The sequence below is a fragment of the Mastigoproctus giganteus genome, chromosome 10 (genome assembly GCF_048544385.1).
Source record: "Mastigoproctus giganteus isolate SK-2022 chromosome 10, ASM4854438v1, whole genome shotgun sequence".
NCBI lineage: Eukaryota > Metazoa > Arthropoda > Arachnida > Uropygi > Thelyphonidae > Mastigoproctus > Mastigoproctus giganteus.
In genome coordinates this window covers 86,833,972-86,851,789 of record NC_143584.1, presented here as the reverse complement: position 1 = coordinate 86,851,789, position 17,818 = coordinate 86,833,972, and the positions used below count along the sequence as shown (strand labels likewise).

The 17,818-nt window shown below is 36.4% G+C and overlaps 1 protein-coding gene across 2 annotated transcripts in view; it reads left to right on the top strand.

Moving 5' to 3' along the window:
- The window catches only part of LOC150079136 (uncharacterized), a 381,717-nt gene that overhangs the window by 73,721 nt on the left and 290,178 nt on the right, over nt 1-17,818 (top strand). For both annotated transcript variants that reach the window (XM_090382718.1, XM_090382717.1), the window contains exon 5: nt 14,620-14,797. In XM_090382718.1, coding sequence (XP_090238844.1) covers nt 14,620-14,797 — 178 coding nt within the window. The remainder of the gene's footprint in view (nt 1-14,619; nt 14,798-17,818) is intronic.

Here is a 17,818-nt window from a genome sequence, read left to right as displayed (position 1 = left end):
CAAATGCGTTTGTCACTGTTATACTTCAGTTGCCACTTTTCAGTCCATCTGCCAACTTTTCTAAATCCTGTTGCAGTAGTACACTGCCATTACTATCATTAACAACTCTGCCAACTGTTGTCATCTGCATACTGTTTCTGTTGCATGCCTTTTCTACAGATATATATCTGAATCAATATCATTAATAAATATAGAAAGAAAAAAAAAAAGCGGGCCCAACACCGAACCCTGGGGGACTCCACTAATAACATTAGTCCACGAAGAGCAGCTCCCATTGATTATTACCCTCTGTCTTCTCCCACTGAACCATCCTTTTATCCATTGTAGCAACTTACCCTTAATACCATTCTGCTCCAATTTGTACAGTAGTCTTCCATTTGCAACAGTATCAAAAGCTTCCCTGAAATCCAAGGATATGATATCAAAATTATTTTTTGCATCCAGTTCCTTTGTAACCAATATGTATATTATCAATCATCCAATCAAATTTGTCAGACAAGACTTTCCCTTAACCCATGCTGTGTTTGAATTATTACTGCAGTTTTGTCTAGATGTCCCTGAATCCAAGGAAACCTGTACAATTATGGCTAAGGATGTGCTTACTTCCTTTCCCATCTCCTTTGTTATAACTGCGTAGATTCCATCCACCCCTGGTGCCTTTCTTATATTTAACTTCAACAATTTCTCCTCCACTTTGATTCTGTTATTACAATCATTTAGCTTCCTGTTAGAGATTGATAAGCTTCTACCTTCCACTTCCCTACAGACTTTCCTTGTCTGTGAAATTAGATGCAAAAATACTCATTCAGTTTGTTTGCTACCTCAGCAGATTCGTGAACAGTTGAATCACCGATATCAAGTAGATCAACCTGATTCATCCCCTTCCTTCTAGAGTATATATAAGTAAAGAAGTCTTTTCTGTTTTTCTTTGAATCGTTTCCCAAAGATTTCTTGTAATCTGCTTTCGTTTGCCTAACCTCCTTTGTGATTTGATTACAGACTAGCTTATATTTACCATAGGCTTTTATGGTATGCATCCCATGCATTTTTCTTTTCTGCCATGAGTCTCATTAGGTCATCTGACATCCATTTAGGCCTAAATCCCGAACAGTATTACTTAATCGGTATGAAAAGCCTAGTAGCTTCCATGATTAATTTATTGATTGCTTCCCATTTAGAATTTGCTCTTGGTAACATCATTAGTTGGTTCCATTGAATAGAATTTAAAAACTGTCTGAGACCACTGTAGTCACCTTTACGAAAGTAAAAACCCTTCCCTTTACCCCTGATGGTAATTATATCTTTAAGTAAATCCGACATCAGTAGATTGTGATCACTGCCACCTAGCAGTTAGTTTATCTGAAAATTCATTATGCACAAATAATCACTGCTGATAACCAGATCAAGAGTATTACTCTCTCTCTCTCTCTCTCTCTAGTTGCCTCTTGAATATTCTGCTGCAGAAAACATTCATCCAATAAATCCACGAAAGTCTTGCTAATGTGTGTGACCAATCCACAAGTTCCAGTCAATATCTGTGAAGTTAACATCCTCCATCATAATACAATCTGATTTACTGGCCCATTCTATTTCTTTGAACAATTTTGTCGTACTCATTAGAGTCATTTGACTCTAAAGAGTACGACGATTTTTGCTTTCCCAGAGCTTATGTCACACCCAAATGACTCAACATTGCATTCTCCATCTATGTCGATGAACTAGATTCACTTCCTTAGATTTTGTCTCTCTCATCTAGCACCTTCTCCTTATCCTGTCCGTCCTTTCTGTACACAAATGTACCCCCCAAATCTCAGTTCTGCACTGCTAATATCTGTATGATATAAGCAGTGCAGAATTGAACATCTCTGATATCCCAACAGTATCTGTCTTTGATGTCTTGTCCTGCACTTCAAATTCATCAAATTTATTTACTGTACTCCTAGCATTGGTGTACATGCAAGTATACATGTACCTGTTCTTACTCTTAGTTACCATAACCCAGCCCATGTATTTTTTTGAAATCCTCAGCACTCCACCTTTCAGGCTGCTGCTCATTTTAATAGAAGGAGTGCAAGAATCTTCTGCCTACTACTACTGTTAATCTTTTAGTCTGTGAATCCCCCAGGCTAGTAGTTTTCCGACTCACCTAACACTGCCTCTATAGCATCAGCAAACACTCTTGCATCCCTTGTTTTTAAGTGTATCCCATTCCTGTAGAAGCAGCCTCTCCTGTTAATAAACACAGATCAAGCTGAGAAAAATTGTACCCATGAGCCTTGCACAATTTCTCCAGGGCCGAATTGATTGACAAGGCTCTCATTATGTACTCCCACCTATCATGTCTGGACAGAATTGCAGACACTTTGAAATTTAACCCTAACTTGCTACTTTTTTTTTTTTTTCAACATTGACCTGTACTTGTTAAGTAAATCTACTTTTAATGCCATTAGTGCCAATGTGTACAACAATATCACCCTTTGTGCCCTTAAAAGATATCTGTTCTACAACATCAACTTTTACCACTGGCAGATGTATGCTGGTTCTATTCCACCTATCCTTTTTACACAATACAGCTAGGTCGTGATTAATGGAAGTTCAAATAGTGCGATATTTGATTTAATGTGTGAATTGTATAACGATACTAGGTCATGTTTAATGTGAACCAAAATTCAGTTAATGCGAGCCTAGTGAATATGCTGTTGAGGTCCCCGTTAGGGTTTTAGATATTGCATACTTCGGTATGCACTTGTTTATTTTCGTGTGTACGCATGTTGCTGCTTATTATAATATACGTTAGTTTTCGTGATTTGTTTTAAAAAGTGCCCTTAACAAGATGGACAAAAGGAAGATTCCTTCAGATAAAAACACTAATAACGCAAAAAAGAAGAGGCTTGTTATTAGATTAGAGCAAAAATTTGATGTGTGTGATTGAGCGACATGAACATGGTCATTGCAGCTCTAAAATAGGACGAGATGTTGGAATGCCTGAATCTATGGTACGGAATATTCTAAAACACACAGGAGAAATAAAAGAAAAAGGTAAAGTTGCCATCAGCTGTTTGTGGTTTGCCTACATTTACAAGAAATAGAAGTGTTACAACGATTGAAATGGAGCATCTTTTATCTGTATGGATGGGATTGCAATCAAAAATGCATTCCACTTAGCAGAGCAGCCATTCAGACAAAAGCTTTAAATTTGTTTAAGAGAGTGAAATAAAAAAATAATGAAGTAGAAGAAATGTTTAATGCAAGTGTTGGTTGGTTTGATCGATTTAAAAATAGTTCAGTTGCATAATGTTAAAATTATTGATGAGGCAGGCAGTGCAAATGAGGATGCAGCATCTAAATATTCTGATGTTTAAAAAAAAAAAAAAAATCGAAGATGGTGGATATATTGATCAACAAATATTTAATGTGGATGAAACCGGTTTATTACGCGCCTCTGTAGCCAGGTGGGAAGGAGCAGCAGTGCATAGCACATGCTTCTTGATTAAACGGGGTTCGAGCCCATCACCACCAAATACAGAGGATGCGGAAAGGTCAGGGAATGACCACCACATATCCCCGAAGCAATATGGCCTTAGTTGCTAATGCTCCTAAAAACCAAATAACAAACAAACAAACCGGTTTATTCTGGAAAACGATGCCTTCCAGAACTTGCATTTCTATGAAAGAAAAAACTGGACCTGGATTTAAAGTGTCTAAAGATCGCCTAACATTTTATTGGGAGGCAATGCTCAAGGCAATTTTAAATTGAAACCGATGCTTATTTATTGGTCTCCAAATCCTTGCCTCTAAAAGGCTACAACCATAGATCACTTCCAGTTATTTGACCATCAAATAAGAAAGCATGGGTGACCCAAGTTGTATTCACTGACTGGTTTTCAAGCTAATTTTTCCCAGCTGTTGAAAAATATTGCAAGAAAAGCAACATCGCATTTAAAGTACTACTGATTTTAGATAATGCTCCAGGTCATCCAACTACACTCGGTTCATTATGTGAAAATATAAAATCTTTTTTTTTTCCCCGCCAAACACAACATCTTTGCAGCTCATGGATCAAGGGACCATTGCAACATTTAAGGCCTACCACATAAGAAAAACATTTGAACAGGCAATTGCTAAAACTACAGGAGACTATGCAATTTCCTTAACAGAGTTCTAGAAAAATTATAATATCAGACATGCAACAGAAAATATTCAGCATGCTTGGCAACAAATAACTGCAAACAACACGTGTAGAGTGTGGAAGCGAATTTTGCCTCTTTGTGCAAATAGTAGCGGTTTTGAAGAAAAAACTGTTATAGATGAAATAACAAATATTGGAAGAGAACTTCGATTTGATGAACTAGAAAATGACTATATTTGGGAACTTTTCAATTCACACTTGGAAGAATTGACTGATGATGATCTCCTACTTTTAGATCAACAAAGAGCATTTGAAGAAGCCGACAATGATGCCGAAGAACGAGATAATGTGCAAGTGAAGGAGTTCACGCTCAAGAAATTCGAAGATATCTTTCGAGCTGTAGAAGTCGTGAAGCAAAAAATTATGGATGCTGACCCTAATCTCAATCGAAGCATGCAAATTTGCCAAGATGTGGATAAAGCTCTCTGCATCTACCAGCATATATATGAAGATTTAAAGAAAGAGAAAACAGTTCAGTGTACGCTTCTAAAATATTTCAAAAGACAAAGATGTTTTTGTCAGTGTAAGCTTACCTTTAGGAATGATATTTAGAATTTTTTCATTTTTCTATAATTACAGTACTCTGACTTTGTTAACAATCAACTTAAATTATAAGTTCAGTTGACCTCTGAACAACACGGGTTTGAACTGCACGGGTCCACTCATATGGGATTTTTTTCAATAAGTATGTTGGAAAATTATTTGGAGATTTGCAACAATTTGAAAAAACTCGCAGACGAACTGTGTAGCCTGTATATATATATATATATATATATATATATATATATATATATACACACACACACACACACACACACACAAAGATATATATCTTAGTTATATAATAGCTTAATTTTTGATGTTTCCACATGAGACGATGTGTGCATAAACTTGAGATAAGGAAAAAGCAAAAAGTATAAAGAATCGTATTAAGTAAACAGTATGAGATGAATTAACAACCTAATAATTGTATCCCGTTTTAAAAACGGGTAGCCTATGGCTAATCTATTATAAAAAGTAAAAATTTACGCACACAAACACTTACAGACCATACATGGCACCATTCGCAGTTGAGAGAAATGTAAACAAAAGTAAAGATGCAGTATTAAATCATAACTGCATAAAATTAAGTGTAGTACATACTGTACTACTGTAATGTCTGCACAGGTAGCACAGTGGTATCGTCACTGTCCACCCCACACCAGGTGGAAAAGGTCTGGGTTTGAATCCCGTCAATGACGCGAAGAACCTTAGTGGGCTTTTTTCACTCCATGGCTGAGTTAGTCAGTCTCAGGCGTAGATAGCAAGGTTTCCCCCCCCCCCCCAGAAACTGGGTTTTTTTTTTTCGTCCAGCAAACAGCCAAATCAACCAGATAACACATGCAATTTACAGACAAATAAATATATGGGTAGATTTAATCATTTTACGGGGGACCCTAATATCATTTTTTGTACTATAATAATTTCATAGCCACCTCCTGTTGCTATTGCAGTGAGCTCAAGTGTTGCGAGTATCCACTTAAAACGTTGTGTGATGCTAATCATCTCTGCATGAACAGTTTGTCTCTCCAGTAAATTGCGTATTGCTGTAAAAATTGATCTCTCAAAAAATATGTGGTTCTCACGTATTTTCGTCATGTTTAGTGCAATACCATAAACCTTGACTAACGCCATGGGACCCATACAAAGTGCCACTAGTGATGCTGGAAGTGCTCCCAAGAAGCATTGAAAAATCATGACATTACAAGAAAAAGTTGAATTGCTTGATATGTACTGTAGAGTGAGGTCTGCAGTTGCCTGCCATTTCAAGATAAATGAATCCAACATAAGGACCATTGTAAAAAAAAGAAGAGGAAATTCGAGAAGCCATCGCTGCAGCTACGCCAGCAGGCATGAAAACCTTGCACTTTTTGTGAAATACCTTTTTATCTCGTATTGAAAATGCAGCTTTTATGTGGGTGCAGGATTGCTATAAGAAAGGCTACCTATAGACTAATATGATTCGAGAAAAAGCAAAGTCATTATATAACAACTTAAAGCAAAAGGAAGGTGAAGGATCTAAAGCTGGAGAATTTAATGCCAGCAAAGGATGGTTTGATAATTTTAGAAAGAGGTTTGGCTTAAAAAATGTCAAGATAACAGGAGAAGTAGCTTCTGCCGACCAAGAAGCAGCAGACAAGTTCCCAGACGCCATTAAGAAAATCATTGAGGAGAAAGGATATCTGCCTGAACAGGTTTTTAATGCAGACGAAAGTGCCCTATTCTGGAAAAAAATGCCCCAAAGGACATTTATGAGTAAGGAAGAGAAGCGAGCACCAGGATTTAAGGCACAAAGGAATAGGCTAACTCTACTGCTTTGTGAAAATGCAGTCGGGTTTATGATCAGGATTGTCCTTATCTATAAAGCTGCTAACCACCAAGCCTTGAAGATAAAAGATAAGCACCAAGTTGCTAGTCTTTTGGTTGAACAACAAGAGAACCCTTTTTCTGGATTGGCTCCATCGATGCTTTGTCCCAGAAGTCAGGAGGTACCTTGCCAGTAAGGGACTGTCTTTTAAAGTTCTTTTGATATTGGACAATGCCCCTGGCCACCCAGAACCCCATGAGTTCAACACTGAAGGCGTTGAAGTGGTCTACTTGTTCCCAAACACAACAACTCTAATTCAGCCTATAGATCAGGGGTCATAAGGACCTTTAAGGCTCATTACAAACGGTACTCCATGGAAAGGATTGTCAATGCTATGGAAGAGAACCCCGATAGAGAGAACATCATGAAAGTCTGGAAGGATTACACGAAGATGCCATTGTTGTTGTAGAAAAGGCAGTGAAAGCCATCAAGCCCAAAACAATAAATTCCTGCTGAAGAAAATTGTGTCCAGATGTTGTGTATGACTTCACAGAATTTACGACAGAGCCAATCAAGGAAATCATGGAAAATTTCCTTGACACAACAACTCTAATTCAGCCTATAGATCAGGGGTCATAAGGACCTTTAAGGCTCATTACAAACGGTACTCCATGGAAAGGATTGTCAATGCTATGGAAGAGAACCCCGATAGAGAGAACATCATGAAAGTCTGGAAGGATTACACGAAGATGCCATTGTTGTTGTAGAAAAGGCAGTGAAAGCCATCAAGCCCAAAACAATAAATTCCTGCTGAAGAAAATTGTGTCCAGATGTTGTGTATGACTTCACAGAATTTACGACAGAGCCAATCAAGGAAATCATGGAAAATTTCCTTGATTGGTGGCTCTGAGATCCATATCTTCTTCAAGATATGGATTTTGGAGAAATTCAAGAGCTAATAGACATTACACCAGAGGAATTAACAGAAGATGGCGATGGAGATGAATGCTTCTGAACCAGTGCCAGACGATGAGGAAGAAGACGTAGAAGAAGCAGTGCCAGAAAACAAATTGACATTAGACAATCTAGCAGAAGGGTTCTGATTATTCAAGACTGCTTTTGACTTCTTTTACAACATGAACCCTTCTATGATATGGGCACTGAAACTAAAGCAAATGGTGGAAGAAGGATTGGTACCATATAGAAACATTTTTAGAGAAATGAAAAAGCAAAAAAGTCAGACAGAAACTACGATGTATTTCCGTAAAGTTATATACAGTGTGACTGCCTCTCCTTCCACCTCTTCCGCTTCTGCCACCCCTGAGACAGCAAGACCAACCCCTCCTCAGCCTACTCGACGTGAAGACTATGAGAATGAAGACCTTTATGATGATCCACTTCCACTTAATGAATAGCAAATAATCATCATGCTGTATAGTTAGATAAGTTATAGAATTTCTTAAAGTATCGATATGATTGGACTCAAGTTTGAATAGCAAAGCTTAATAAACTGTACAGTTAATAAACTTATCTGTTGTGTGAGTGTCTTCGTGTGAAAATCTAATAACTGTATGGCAAGAATGTGTGAGACGTTTTTATGTCACAGTGTATAGGCTAGGCTACCATAAAGTAGTCATATTGCTGCTTCTTTGCTATCAACGCATGAATCGTTATACCTGTAAATAAATTTGAATTTCTTTTTCACATTATCTTTTCATTTTTGATGTCTAGTGTTAGTAATACGTATAACATCTACAGTGTTTTGTATCATATAAGACAATATTGATGTAGGTACTGACAGACAAACGATTCATCTTGTAAGCAGACGATGTAAACTTATGGTATTGATAAATGCAGTACAGTACTGTAAATGTATTTCCTCTTCCTTATGATTTTCTTAACAACATTTCATTTTCTTTTCCCTAGCTTACTTTATTATTAGTATTATTATTAGCTATATGGTGCAAGGAAGCCTAAGGCTTATGCTGCACCAGCCAAAAATAAAAAAAAATTCTGAATTACTGTGAGAGAGAGAGAGAGAGAGTCAGAAGTAGAAGGGAATCACCAAGGAAGAGAAGAATGATGATATCCAGCTCAGGACCCTGGGTATACAGTATATAATACATATAACATACAAAATATGTGTTAATCAACTGTTTATGTTATTGGTAAGGTTTCCAGTCAAAAGTAGGCTATTAGTACTTAAGTGTTTTTGGGGAGTCAAAAGTTATACGTGGATTTTTGACTGTGCGGAGAGTCGGCACCCCTAACTCCCGCATTGTTCAAGGGTCAACTTTATATTCTTTTTATCTTTTACTGTAATATTTCGTTAATAAACATATAGAAAACTTATGTTTAAAATTTTTCATTGCCTATTTCCATCAAGCTGGAACCAATTACCATATTTTACACATAATTATAACTTCGAAGAGTGCGAATTCGATGCAACCACTTAATGGGATTCATTATTCACACTAATCACGACCTAGCTGTATATCACTCGTCACCCTGACAGTAGAGTCACTGACAATAGTTAACTTCTGTAGAACCAGTGCATTCTGCCTTGGAGATTGTTGCTGTATTGCCTGTAATCATAAGAGTAAACTGTCATGTTGAGAAGACCAGCAACAACTGCTTTTAAAAAAAAGGCAAATATGTAGAGAGATGTGGGAGAGCGAGATTAAATCGACCTTCAAGGTTGATTACGGTTGGAAATACCTACCTGTTTCGAAAAGAGTGTAAATTCAAAAATGATATTTTTAAAATTATTTGATGCAACCAAAATGATCAATTTTTATTAGTGAATTCAAACTGTGTTCCATGGAACCCCTGGATGATTCTCACGTAACCCCGTGGTTCCGTGGAACACAGTTTGAATACCACTACTCTATACTATAACCATGGCTGCAAGATTCGAATGAAACGATTTTACATATATTAAGTAGTAACTTACAAAATCTCTATCTAAAATAAAAATAACGAGCGTAACTAGAACTACAAAGCTACTTATAATGTACAATATAATATGACAATTAAGTAAATAAAATGGCAAACACTTATGATTTTTTAGAGCTTGTAATTCATAGTTGGAACTTGTAATGACACTGAATGCCCTCAGTTGGCCAAGATTTTCTTTTCGTGCACGACAATGCCACTGCACATGGAGCTCAAGTGGTGGAGGAATATCTTGAAACTGAAAATATCCAACGGCTGCCATGGCCTGCACAATCACCAGACTTAAATATGATTAAACATGTATGAGACACCCTTGGGCGTCACATTGCATGCTGACAGCCAACGTCTTGGTCATTTGGTGAGCTGAGGTGTGCACTGGTGGAAGAATGGGATTTGTTGCCACAGAATGTCATAGACACCCTTATGTCAAGTGTGGTGCAGCACTTTCAAGAATGTTTAGTCATTGGGGACATATGCTGTACTGATGTCATGTGACCATATTTTAAAGCTGTATTGACTTCTGTAATGTGGCCTTTTTGGTAATTCTTATACAACCTCTATTAACGTCCCTTATACCTTCCAAACTATCTTCTCATTTCATCATCTCATATAGGCGCCTCCGTAGCCAGGTGGGCAGGAGCAGCAGTGCGTAGCGCACACTTCTTGATTAGAGCGGGGTTCGAGCCCGTGACCACCAAATACGGCAGATGCGGATAGGTCAGGGAATGACCACCGCATATCCCTGGAGCAATATGGCCTTAGTTGCTAATGCTTCTAAAAACCAAATAACAACAACATTTCATCATAATTCTGTCCCTCTTCATCACAAACTGCACAAGTTACATCATGTTTTCTACGTATTCTGTTAATTTTGTCAAGAAGTGTAGTCATGTTCTACAGCTCGCACAATTCCTTGTGATGACATTAATTTTGTGCATTGCTAATTTCTTTCAAATATATGTGTCTACTGGGTTTATGTCTTACAGGTTTTGTTACCTTCGGGGAGCTTCTTTTTAATTTAGATTCATTAAGACCTAGGAATTCATCACCTTTTTCTTTTGTTATTATTTATGCCTGCTTACTGTACCAGGATTCCATCTTACATATCAGGCAGTTATGCTCCCAGACAATCTGAGTAATGGTTAGTAACCATTCCCCCCTAATTTAACTTCTCCCCCTCCACTCAGTTTTGCCTAATCCATGGATGGCTGTTATTATTGTGTATATTGAATTTTATATTAGCTGTGTATCAGGCTAGCTCTATCTCTTTGTTTTTTCTTTATTTAAATAATCAACAAGCTGCAAAACTTATATTTAAATTAAAAAAATATGGCTAACTTATAGTCTAGCAAAAGTTAACTACAAGTTAGTTAATTCATTTTTAATGTCACTGACTCAGAACTGCATATATAACTTCATTTACAATAAAAACATACTATAAAAATAAAAATCTTCAAAACTGCATTATACTGTAATTAGGACAAAACTGAACTAAAATAAAATAAAAGTGTATATTACGATAATATAAAATCACTGATTAAAAATTAATTTAAATTTAAAGATTGAAATCACTTAAAACCACAGTACAATAGCTTTCAGCAGCAACATCTTCCTTCACCGCTGAAATGGTTACGGGTTATTCACAATATATATATACACACACACTGGTGTTCAAAGAAAGTGCATCACCCCTTAAAATTGTAATTGTCATCCGAATAATATAAATATATGGCTATGTTTCTTACAGATTGCACAAGATAAAATTGACATGCGTAGGTAATGACATAATATTGCATTAGCTGTTACTTGCAGCTATATACGCATGCTCTGCAAGAGTTCCAGTTATTCCTTGCTTGCTTGTGTCAGGATGGCGAGTTATGTGCAGTTGATGCCACAAAGAAAGAGTGCTATTGTCGTTTTACATGAGGAAGGATGTTCTTCCAGTCATATTGCTTATACAGTGTCTTGTAATCAGTCGACAGTCAATAGATTTCTTTCCAAACTCAAGAATAGTAGCTATGCTGATAGGAAAAAGGAACCGAACGCAAACGAGTCTCTACACCAAAACAAGGACTGCATTTTGAAGCGCTCTTGCCTCAAAACTGTAAAGTTTCTTCGTCTGAGCTGAAAAGAGGATGGGAAGAACATACAGGAGTGGTAGCAAGTGTACTAACAGTCAGAAGACACCTCTTCAAAAATGGACTTGTAGCCTCGTTCTAAGAAGAAGCCCCTCCTCACAAAAAAAAAATGAAAAAGGCCCAATTAATTTGAGTAAGGAGCATGTAAAATGGACCCCCGAGCAATGGAAGTCAGTTGTTATTTTCTCGTATGAGAAGAAATTCAACCTGCATGGCTCTGATGGGAGACAAATGATTTGCTGTAGAAGAATATCATCCACATGAAATTCCCTACCAGCCAAATGATATGGGGGTGCATTTGGTATTACAGATTAGGTCTACCAATGGATACCTGGCTATATTGGAAGACAAATTGCTGCCAACCATTAGAGACCATTTCAACTTTCCAAGTAACTGCATCTTTCAGGATGACTCTGCTCCTTGTCATCTGGTGAAAAGTGTAAGTAGGCACTTCTGGTAGTTACTTTAGCTTCATTTCTGCCTTAGAGGTTCAACAGTAATGTTCTTACATTTGTTACAGGTGAAAAAATGGGTGGAAGAACGGTCCACTACAACTCTTAGCTAGCCAGGAAACAGCCCGGACCTGAATCCTATAAAGAACTGTTGGCATCATGTGGAATCTGCAGTTGCCAGAAAGAAACCAAAGTTACTTTGTGAACGTCAGGAAGCCATAATTCGTGTTTGGAACCACAAACTATTAGTTGATTATATTCTGAAATTGATCTTTTCAATGTCTCGACGGTGTGCTGCTGTCATAAGGACCAGAGGTGCTGATGACAGCAGCACAATGAAAAACTGAAGAAAATTGAGGGCTTCTGATACCATTTCAGCCATAATTGTCGTGTCTACCTAAACTGTTGTATAAAGGTTGCAAATGCTCATTTTGGAATATTTTGAGAGCACCTGTCAAATATTACTTAGCTTTGCCTTAACTATTAATAAATATCTTTTGTTTATATTTCTATTTGTGATGCTAATCATTAATATAACATACCGTCGCAAAAAAGGGTAACATGCGAAATTCCTAGGTGATCCACTTTCTTTGAACACCAGTATATACCTACATATATCCCAGCAGGTCCACGATGCCCCCTACAATACAGCTATATTATAGAAACACAACAAAATTGGAAATTTTTTACAGTAGACTGGATAAAATATTCCTTCTGTCTGTCATTATCCAATAGTCCATCAGTAATGCTATAAAGTATATTATCAGTGCCAACTGCAGCAATCTCATTGACTGCCAGTACCAGGCATTTCCATAGCCAAACAACTTCTTTGTGATTTGAATAGTGCTCTTTCTATAATTGAATAAGTTCTAATTTAGTTCAATTATCTTCCTATTTTCAGTCCATTTTAAGTAGTTTTGTACTTAAGGCCCAGGATAAGAACTCAGAATATACTTAGTTTATTTATTTATTTACTAATATTACTAAACAACTAACCCTTTCAACCACTTGGCTACATAATGGCTCTGCTGCTGCTGCCGCCGCCGCTGCCTCCCTGTGCCAGTAACCTTGGAGGTAAATGCAAACCCTCAGAGACATGGAATCTTAGACCTTTCCACCATTTTAATTGACTAGCTGAAATCACGATTATGAAATTTCTCACGCAAAAACAGTGAAAAAAACATGTAGTAATAAGAATACGTTTTTATTAAGTCCTTCAGTGACCTTTTCATTACCAAAAAAAATATTTCAGCATTTTCAAAACAACAATAGAAAAGGAAATGAAGAAGTGGTTATGTTCCTTAACTCCCACTGCCCCACCCATAATGCATAACATGTAATATTATCTGGTGAATAGCAGAACAGCTCCTGGGCATTATATGTTATGTGTTAATATTTTAAGAAATGGAATTTCTTGCTGTTTGTGGCAGGGCTGTGTGTAGAAATTTAAAAAGAAAATTTTCTCTAATCAAATCGATTTATATAACTTTTTACCAAAAGTTGTTTATTAAAAATTAATTAATTGAAACAATGAAATATTGAAGCACACTGTTACAGTGAATTTCATTTTTCCAAATTATTGAAGGTGGCTACATTGACATTTGCAAAGCGGACACATCCATATACGATGGACATTTTCTTCTAATCCAGTGCTGTCCACTTTAGAGAAGCTTCACTGTATGTATATATTTGATATGTAGGAAGAAAAAAATAATAATAGTTCCCAGATTTCTATTGGTCTCATTTTAATGAAATTTTGGAAGGCTCAAGAAATTGTTCCAAACAAGCTAAATATAAAATTTCATGAAACCCCATCCACTCAGTCAAGTTTTACATGTGGATAATGGACAAAGGAATAATTAATGCTGTATTTCTATTGGTTCAATTTTAATGAAATTTGGGATTACTCTACACATCTCTCTAACAGAGCCAAGTGTAAAAAAATCATGAAAATACAACACTGGGAGTTAAGTTATTACATGCAGACAGATAGACAAATAATAATTGCTGGATTACTATTGGCACAATCTTATTGAAATTTTGGATGATGCAACAAATTTTTCTGCCGGATCCAAATATAAAATTTTATGAAAATCCATTCATTAGGAGTTGAATTATTACATGCAGACACACTGATGGATGTGGTAAAGTACGAAAGAGGCATTACACTACTATCATGCATAAAACCTACTAAATAGCAAAAACTAATTTGCTTAGTACTAAAAGAAAACCTAGTTTTTATGCAGTCGACTTGATAATTTTGTGAAATGTTATTCACATATTCTGAATTCAAGGAATTCTGAATTCTCTTTCCTATAATTCAGAATATTCACATATTCTGAATTATAGGAAGGGGATTGGATTACATGTCTGAACATTAATTTGATATATTTTCTAATAGGAGATAACTTCTGATTACATTTAAGAAATGGTCCCTATAACAGGTTTCAGTTTTAAAATGTATTTTTTTTATAAAAAATTAAGTTAAATGCAGATCATAATTTTGAAAGTAAATTTTTTAAAATTATTTTTAATCAGGAATCTCAGGGATTTGTCCGCTCGGATTCTGCAATGAAGATAAGTTATGAATATCCTCCTAAATGCTCATCCTTTGGAAATGGTGGAGAGAAGTTGGAAAGTCTTTCTGATTGTGCGGAGAGACCTTATGAGACTAAAAATGAAGTGATCATATCCCAGGAATGTAAAACAAATGAAGGTAAATATGTTCTTAAAATGTTAATCTGCTGTAACTGTTTACTATATAATGTATTGAGACAGAGCGTTCATTCTTTCTAGTAAAATTATGATACCGTCCAAAAAAAGTGTCACGAAAAATTTCCAAATAGACATTCTGATGAATATTTATAAATTACACACACACACACACACACACATGCATGAAGGAAATTTCTTAGAAAACTTGTTTTGGAGTTGCTACAAATGAAAAGAAAATTGTTATTATGTTATTGAAAGGAATGAAAAGAAGTTACCAGTTGAGTTACAAACCCCGAAGTTATAAAGAGATCTTCCTTGAATGGGATATATCTTTAAATTATGAGTTTCTTTAGCAGAGTTCAGATAAGGGTGCTGAAACGTTATTATTAGCTTAACAGAAATATTAACCTCCTCATTTGATCAGTGACCACAAGAATATTATATGACCACCAGCAAAATTTATTTGATACTACTCATCTGGAACCTTGCTAAATTTCCTCACATGATAACCAAAATATTAAATTCTTACACACTCTCTCTCTCCCCCCCCCCCACCTCACTGCTTTTCATTTAAAAACCAGTTTTTGGTGATGGTGGGGTTATTTTAGAAGTTTTGGTTGTACCACAGATCGGATTAGCATGATGAAAGGCAGTAAAGAAGATAGAAAGCAACATAAACAGTTTTGAGATAATCTGATATTTATCAAGAAGTTTGAGATTAAACTTTTGAGAGGCTTTTTGTATACCAGTCCCAATGAAATACCTTTGAAATGCTAAGCACAATTTCTTGAGTTTCTCCTAAATTGGTCCAGAAATGAGTGATAACCAGATCATGTGAATTGAGTGTGACAGAATCCATACTGGTGAACATTAATCAAAGGTTTTAAGGTAATGCAGAAATTGGCTGTCAGTGGATTCCTCCTCTACTTTAGTAACAGTGCATTAGTCTACTGGAGAATAATTGAATGGCTAAGATTTGGCTCTCTCTCTTTTTTTTTTTTTTTTTTAAGAGAATGGTTGCAGTAGAATAGAATAAAAAGTGTGTTATGTGTTTTTAATAGTCTATTGTATTTATGTACTACTGTTTCAAAATGAAAAGCAACAGCGACTTTGGTCTGATATCAAGAGATGATCAGTCTTTCATCATCAAAATTGAAATTTTTATGTGAAATTTAGATGACAGATCCCTATTAAGATTAGGGGGGCTAGGAGTAACCTCCTACTCATACTTTACCACAACATTGGTTATTGTGGAAAGCTAAGTATGTTAATTACTGAAGATCATAAGCTTAAATGATAGCACAATAACTGGTGTTGATGAGGATAACATTATGGTCTTAGTCTTAGTAAAGAAATCCAATTTACTATTTATAGATTAGGAAGGAAAGTAGCTATTTTTGTTTTCTTTCTCTGTACGCCATATCACTAATCCTCTCTACTGCTTGGTCACAAGGTGACTTTGCTCCTGCCTCCATCTGGTGGGGGGGGCTGGTAACTTGGTCAGAATAAGTTCTCCCATTGAGGCCAAAATGGAGTGAACTGACTCCCCTGAAACCCAGAAAACCTGTGGGTTGTCAGATTCAAACATAAGGAACCTGGTCCCCCTCACAGCCAAATGTAAAAAACACTGACATGCCTGGCTCCAACTTATTTTTTTAATAATAACGTTATTTCACTCCAATAGTGAAATAACATTAAGTAAGCTGGCACCATTCAGAATCCAGAAAGAACTTGAATAGCATTGTTGGATCATCCAAACTGGTTGAGTAACTCGTCGGGGGGGGGATATACTTATAAACTGTTAATCCAAAACACTGAATGCTTAACAAAAGCTACCTTCTTTGTGGGGGGATTCCAGTTATGGTAGTTCCCCTATAAATTCCTAAATACCTCAAAAAGAGTTTTCTTAAGCTGGGACCTCTTTGATGTTTCTGTACTAAGTGTCGCATCCTCAAGTAGTAATGTAATAGAGGAATTAAACTATTGTTCAGAAGCTTTTAATTTTAACCCTTCCGCACCTGCCGTACCATTGTTCACCATATTCCTTAATTGCACTACCAAGCCTTTTGCCACTAATGGAAATATTTCCGTAATGTTTTCGTTATTCCTTAAGTGCTTTACTTCCACACACACATGCACTCTACTTACTAAGAGAAATATATTTGTAAGATTTTTGTCTTACAGTTTCATGACGTTTTAAGGATTCCGTTGCATTTGTACTGTGTATAACAATCCCTCATTCACAAATTCAGCAGTATTAATGATTTATTGTTGTCGATTTTATAACCTTTATGTGAATAAATCAATCATGGATAATTATTTTTTAAATTAGTACTGAAAAACCGGTATTTTTGTATCAATACCGTGATTTGAATACTGGAAAAAAATGACTGGAATCTCGGTATTGTAAGCCCTAGTTTTAAGCCTTGTGAGATAAGAAGATAAACTCATCATTAAATCTAAATAGCATAAAACTGACCAATTTTGCTATGTGGCAGGGTGCTGAGTCCTGTTGAAAAATGCAGTTTTGGACGTCTGTGTGGTGATCCCTAATAACAGGTTTCAGGCACTCCTCCAAGATAGCAGTGTAGGTTTCTGCATTCATCGTTCCATTAATAAACTTAATTTGCCCCACCCATCTGCTTGTTATGCATCCCCAGACCATCTGACCGGCACGGAACTTTTCAGTCAGTGTTATGCAGTGAGGATGGTGTGCCTCCGATTTTCGTCTTCTGACATATCACTTCCCATCCGAGCCATGCAGGTTGAATTTCGATTCGTCAGAAAAGACGAATGTTCATGGATAAAAGAGCAATTTAACCCAGCAGGTCGCTCCTTCCTCATTTGTTGGGTCAACAAAGGCTTCTTCTTGGACCGATAGGCATGCAGACCACACTCTGAAAGGTGTCTTTGGATAGTTTGTATACTTGTTTCAGCACCAGAGGCCATCTCAAAATCCAGTTTTAGATAAGGAGCACCAGCATGGTGATTACAAAGGCATAGCTGTTTCAAATATTGAACT